The sequence below is a fragment of the Gallus gallus genome, chromosome 4 (genome assembly GCF_016699485.2).
Source record: "Gallus gallus isolate bGalGal1 chromosome 4, bGalGal1.mat.broiler.GRCg7b, whole genome shotgun sequence".
NCBI classification, from domain to species: domain Eukaryota; kingdom Metazoa; phylum Chordata; class Aves; order Galliformes; family Phasianidae; genus Gallus; species Gallus gallus.
In genome coordinates this window covers 17,457,673-17,464,164 of record NC_052535.1, presented here as the reverse complement: position 1 = coordinate 17,464,164, position 6,492 = coordinate 17,457,673, and the positions used below count along the sequence as shown (strand labels likewise).

The 6,492-nt window shown below is 39.3% G+C and overlaps 1 protein-coding gene across 1 annotated transcript; it reads left to right on the top strand.

Moving 5' to 3' along the window:
- The first annotated feature begins 217 nt into the window (after nucleotides 1-217).
- On the top strand, nucleotides 218-6,295 carry VMA21 (VMA21 vacuolar H+-ATPase homolog (S. cerevisiae)). Its single transcript, NM_001031127.2, has 3 exons — nucleotides 218-323; nucleotides 1,977-2,086; nucleotides 3,303-6,295. The coding sequence occupies exons 1-3, from the start codon at nucleotides 268-270 to the stop codon at nucleotides 3,443-3,445; spliced, it is 309 nt and encodes a 102-aa protein (NP_001026298.1). The 5' UTR covers nucleotides 218-267; the 3' UTR covers nucleotides 3,446-6,295.
- Nucleotides 6,296-6,492: the final 197 nt, after the last annotated feature.

The window sequence follows — 6,492 nt, the reverse complement described above, 5'->3', positions numbered from 1 at the left end:
TGACAGCTGGATGAGAACACGGCTCCTTCTCCACAGGGCGACGCAGCGCACGCTGAGCTTCCCGCTCCGTGCCCCCAGCCGCAGCTCGGCGTCTCCGTCAGCAGGCCGCGCCCGCGGTTGCCAGGGAGACGGCGGCGCGAGGTGCCAGCTCTGCGCATGCGCCTGTCCCTCCGGCTGTCAGGCGGTGCGCGCTCAGCTGACCGGAAGTGGCGGTAGCGCAGTCAGGCGCCCGGAAGCAGCGACGGCGCGGGGTGCTGAGAGGTGGTAATGGAGCGCTACGACAAAGCGACGCTGAATGCGGCCTTCGCACCGGAGTTTCGGCAGTAAGGCCTGGGACTGGACGGGACTCTGACAGGGTCGTGGGGACTGGGAGCCTGAACTGGGAGGGAGACGTTCCCCGTGTCGGCGCACCAGGGTTGGGGCGGCCGCCTCCGGGAGCAGGGTGTGGGAGGCCCCGGGCTCTGCGGGGCCGTGCTGCGTGCCCCTGGCAGGCCCTGGGCCTCGGATAGCGAGGCGGGTCTGCAGCGAAGGAGTTCCATGGTGCGGGCAAATGTTTGCTTCTCGTGCATAGGGAGCAGCGAGTGTGTGGCGCTGTGAGAAATGTGTTTGTCGGTGCCGCGGTATTAACTTGGGGAGTAAGCTGCAGGTCATACTGTCATATCATGGTTAGGGGCTAAGTAGGGAGCCTAAATAGAGAGTAGGTTCTCATTTCCATTGGAAAGGCAGGGGAAAGTTTCAGTGTGCTTATTCTTTTCACCCAGAGAAAACTCTGCGCAAGCTGTAGTAAGGGAAAAGATTCCAAGCATCTCTTTAAGCTACTTAAGAAGCTGCTTGAATGTGTATCAGCAGCACTTACGCTGATCAGGCCACGTTATACTGACTTTAGTGCGAAAGCTGTGTGGCTACGCATCACTGTCTTTTTATGACTGTCTGAGAATGAGTGTTTGATTTTTATTTCAACTTTTCCTAAGAAACATTGAGGGTAAAACATTATTTCAAGCACCACATCTGTCTCAGATGTCTGGAACCTTTGCAAATGTCTGGGGGTTATAATAATTGTGTGACCCTGACTTGAATTGGCTTTAGTAGGCATTTGTGCTTCAGAGTCTGAAGGACATGTGTCACTGTTTATGATGATCTTTGGAAGCCAAAAGGTTGGCTTACATGTTCACTGCTGCATAAAATAATCAAGTCAGTGAAGTGCAGTGAATAAAAGCTGGTAGAAGCACATGCAGAGAAACAAGCTCTGTGTGTTGTTTTGTGAATACAAAACCTGTTCTAGCAGGCAAAGTCCAGGGAGGCCTTACCAACTACACAGTCCCTCTTGATTCTCCTGTTCATGGTCTTTTAAGTTTAGGTCTGGGAAGACAAAAAAAAAAAAAGCTACTAATGCTCTCGTGTACCAGATCCATGTTCTAATTACTGCTACAGTTACTCCAAGGTTCTTAGTGGAAGCAGAGAAGTTATTTTAAACAGAGGGACAATACCTACTAAAGGAACTTCATTTCCAGCTTCAAACTGTTAAGTCATTCCGTGTACTTCCCTCTGTGCCCTAGCCCGTGGTACTTATTGTTTTCCTGGAATTATAGTTATTTTTTCCATAGAAAATGGGGAACTTGGCAAGTTTTGATGTGAAATACCGTCATGTATGTCATATACGTGTATATCTAATACTAGATATTTAATAACATGAAAATAACACTCCAATGTTGTTAATACTAGCAAAACAGTAACAGAAAAATCTAATACTGTTGCTCACCTTGCTAGTGAACTTTAACTGCCATTCCTGCATCTTTTTGAGTACTGTGGTTTTCTGTTGCAGTTAGCAAATGCATACTCAGTCTTTGTCACTTCCAGTGCCCTCAGTTCTTGAAAAGTAATTGTATTGCTTCTCTTGTTCAAGACAAGTTCTTGTCCTGGGTCAGGCATGCATATTGTGACTTTCTTCTATCTGTAACTTTTCTTATTTATTTCAGAAATGAGGGTTCATTAACATCAACTTTAAGAACACTTCTATTCTTCACAGCTCTAATGATCACGTTACCTGTTGGGCTGTATTTTTCATCAAAGGCTTATATATTTGAAGGTAATTCCATCTTTACCAATTAGCATTACTATTACAAAAAAAACAGGGAAACTTTTCTTTCCTCTTTTGAATGTTAGTTTATTTATATGAACTAAAAGCTCTGTTATGTCTAACTTGAATATGTATTTTGTGCATCTTTCCCTGCATTGTGGTTTGCAATTTAACATTCAGTATTGTAATACAGTGGCTTATATTGTATACAGGTGCAGTATTCCCTTTACCTAAAGAGTATCTTAACACCACACTTCCTCAGAGCTCTATCAGGATTATCAGGGATGGCCTTCCTGCAGCTCTTTCCAATTAAATGTGTGTTCAAGACAGAGTAATGTTATTTAATGACATTTTTTTCTGCATTTTAAATCATACCTGCATTTATAAATGTCAGCAGTTTAAGTCAGCTGCTTTTAAGAGCAGTTTGTCAGTTTGTAACTAAGTTGGAATGTCTTCCAGGGTACTTCTCCTTTTGTGCTTACTGCTATGTGTAGTTCTCAAGGCTGAAAAATCTGCTAAATTACTTTCAAATTTATTTGTAGTGTATTGAATTGTTCTTTTTACCTAAGATGTTGCAAACGGAGCCTTAACTTTGCTGTGTCAGTTAATGGCAAAACTGTCAGCATGGATAAGATTGGGCTTGTTTGGAAGGGTGCATTATTGGTGTGTATGCGCTTGTCTTTTTTGTTATTTCTTGATGAAGAGAAATGATGTTTTGTATTCTGGTGTTTGAAGGCTTATTTCTTGTGAGAAGTACCATCTTAAGGGATGAGGAGTTGTTTTACAGTCTAAGTTAATTACATTTACAGTACCTCTACCTTTTTATTTTTCCACTGATTTTTCTTTTTACAGTGGCAAATAAACAGTGTAATTGTTTTCTTCCTCTGTTTTCCTGCCCCACAAAGGTTTATGCTTTGGAAAAAAGGATGTTGAGGTTTATTTGATGCTGGAGGATAATAAAGAAAATGTGGATGTTGTAGAACTCTGAATTATGGACTTTAAAAGCAGAATGTTTAATCTTAAATATTTTGCGGGGTTGCTTCATTCCAGAAATGTTTTCAAGGTCTGTAATTATTGTAGTGCATTCTTTCTGTGTATCTTTTTGAGCTCCATCTTGAGATGTAGCAGTACATTAAACTTTGGTCTTTTGAGGGGAGAAAAAAAAAAAGCGATCTTCTCTTTCAGCATTCATAACTAATGTTCTTTCCTTCTTTTATTTTCTCAGGTACCCTAGGAATGTCCAACAGAGACAGCTATTTTTATGCTGCCATAGTTGCTGTAGTCACTGTTCATGTGGTACTTGCTATGTTTGTATATGTAGCATGGAGTGAAGGCACTCGACAGTGGCGGGAAGGCAAACAGGACTAAAATGAAAGCCATCATTATCTGATACCTACAGACTGTAAATATCATTTCTGCAAATGAAGAGCATTCTTCAAAATGTATAATAGATGTATGCAAAGATCAGGCTGATATCTCAACCATGTTCAGTTATGATAAGAACTGTGCTTGTCTTGGATGTGTAGCAGTATTTTCTGTAATGCTGATAGAAGTTGTATGTGGGTGTGATCAACTTCTACTAGATTGAGCTGAGGAGGTATTCACATGAAATCAGAATGAAATACTTAAAAAAAAAAAATCACATAGCTATTTTTGCAAATCTTAGTATTTCTTCTGGCTTGCTCTGAAAATAACGTTGGCCTGAAGCAAGCATTATGTTTTTTAAATCAACTAAATTGCTATTTAAAAAGTAAAATGCTTTACTTGCTGTCCAAACAAAATGGAAAAGATGAGATTTCTTTTCTGTGATTATTCTAGATGTGCGTTAGCTTACACTAATTAATCAGGTTACTACAAGTACAGTTTACTTTGTTGGAAAAAGTGGAATAAAGGCATTGACCCAAACTGGCAGCACTTTACGGCAATGTGCTAGGCGGAAGCTTTGTACCTGTAGCAACTGGAAGCTGTCAGAAAAAGCATGCGGATGATCTCTGAAAATCTCATTAAGGAACATCCTCTGAAGTATTCTGACCTTCCTATCAAAACAAAACATTGCTTTCTGACTTCAGTAATTCATTTTTTCAGGACATTGCAATTCAATTACTTGTGTAGAATGAATAGGTTGTTTTTTAAGAGTAACACGAGGTAAATATGTTTAGTGACCTCATCCTGCAGTTACAGTTTGAGTCCAAAACGCTAGACAGGATTTGTCTCCTATGAGGTGGAATTACTCCTTGAGGAGGTTGAGTAATTTAAAAATTAGAACTTGTTACTTAGAAGATCATGGGATGTCTTCCTAATGTTGAATAACCACCTTTCCTCATTTTCAATTGTGATTTTTGTTACCGTATAAAATATAATCTCTAATTTCCTTTTCTATTGTTTTGAGAGCATTTGTCTTATTAGTGCAGTGCTTATATTTCTGTTCTTCTACAGTTAAATCTTGATGAAGCATAAGAATGGCATAGTGGCACACTTTTATGTCCTTACTTCTGTGTACGTACTTGATAACTGCTGAAGGATGCAACTGCATTGCCTGTGGTAAACTACAGCAGTAACAGCTATAACCCACATTAATGAGCAGTAGAGGAACAAGTGAGATATAAGAGAGAAAACAAACTGTAGCCATCTGCAAACGTTGTCCTTTGTGAAGCAGAACACAAGAATGATCACATTATGGAAGTTTTGCTTCTCTTCATGTGTATGAAATTGTACACTGTGAAATAGTACAATATGTTGAGCTCTTTTTCTTCCTCAGTTGTCTGGACACTTTCCGTAGTACAACCATGGTGACACTTTTGTGTTGTAGAATAGTAGCCTAAATTTCACTTCTCTGTTCAGCTGATGTTAGCAATCTATTCAGTCTGTAGAGAAAACTCCTCCCCTAGGTTCCAGCAGTGCACAGAACTTTTCCTAAAGCTGTTTGCTTTTAAGTTATTGTACTTCAGGTCTTTCTGTTAATTTGAGCTTTCGGTTTGTTGTATTAGTTGAGTATTTTTTTGAAGTGTTTTGCTTAATATAGGACTTGGAATGATTTTGTTGCTACACTTGTCTTTTGTAAAATGTACCCATAAATAAAACAAAAATCAGATATCCATGCCCAGTAGTGAGAGGAACTCATTCCTCTCCTCAGACTGTATGTGTGTGCAAGCATACACACTGACATTGTTAAGCATTAGCAATGAAAACCTACACTTCTACATTGTATTTCTGAAATGTTCTCCAGCTTGCTGATAGCAATCTAACAACTAATTATGGATGAGAAAAGTTAACATCTCATAGCACTGAAATACAAATGTAGTTTGTATTACGGCATGTTGGGTCCCTGTTCTCCTGTGTGTGGAACTTGCACATTGTAGAACAAGTACTTTCATAAGAAACTACTCTGCAATACAAGATGCACTAAATAAATGCGTGCTGAACAGTTAGAATAATATCTTTAATAATGCTCATGAATACTGCAGCTTACAAGTAGATCAGCCATGGCATTATTCAGTAGCTGTGTTAATTTATAATGGTGTATGGATGTGAAAATGATTGTTGTGCTTTACTGCCTGGGTCTAGTGCTCTATCTGTTTTACTTCACACACCAGAATTCTTAGATGCTAGGTTAATTTCCTAGAAATAGTAGGGAAATAATAACAAAAATCTAAGAAGCTTGATTTATGTGTAGAAATCATAATGTCTCAGCAGCTAGACATAGGAAAGTCTTTTCTCTTTGAAGATAGTGTTTTGATCAGAAATGTTCTCCCTGAGAAAAGAGAGAATCGTGAGTTTCTGGACAGTAACAGTCAAATACTCCTGGGTTTTACCTTGCCTACACTTGGAAGCTGAAACAACCGCAAAGGTAAGTGCTGCAATGAGAGCAGTCAGGTGGTGGAATTACACCATGATTTGGGAGCTCAAAGAACAGAAACTACAATTGTATAATGTACAATCTGCATGGAATAGATACTCTGCTGGGAGTTGTGTTGTGCCTTAATGCCAAGATTTATTATATTTCAAGAGCTTGATTGTAGTTTTTTATTAAGTGTTTATATTTCCTCATGTCCTTGTTAGTGCCTAGGCTAACTTAACTGGTGAGTCACATTTTTATTGTGTAATGATCATTGTGATTGTTCTGTTGTTTAAATATTGATCACTCCACAACTGTGATTAGTTTCCGTGTTTTGTTGCATTGCTTTTATTTTCTATAAAAGAACAATGTAAAATTTGTAATGATGTGGTACTTTTAAAGTGATACTGTAAGTTTGTTCATTATATTACTGAGAATGGTTTGAAACTGCTGTTAAAAAGACAAAATTGGGAGATGTGGCCTGTACAAGCCTTTCAGTACTTGAACCTTTTTTTAGTAGCGGTCCATCATGTGTTTGTGTAGGTTTACTGTTAGCTAGTTTAGGTAAAATGAGTGATTG

Bases quoted from the DNA above. Each gene is read 5' to 3' on its own strand.
- VMA21 (NM_001031127.2), top strand. From the start codon at position 268: ATGGAGCGCTACGACAAAGCGACGCTGAATGCGGCCTTCGCACCGGAG. The intron at 324-1,976 runs GTAAGGCCTGGG...TATTTATTTCAG, and splicing joins TTCGCACCGGAGTTTCGGCA to AAATGAGGGTTCATTAACAT. The intron at 2,087-3,302 runs GTAATTCCATCT...TTATTTTCTCAG, and splicing joins AAAGGCTTATATATTTGAAG to GTACCCTAGGAATGTCCAAC.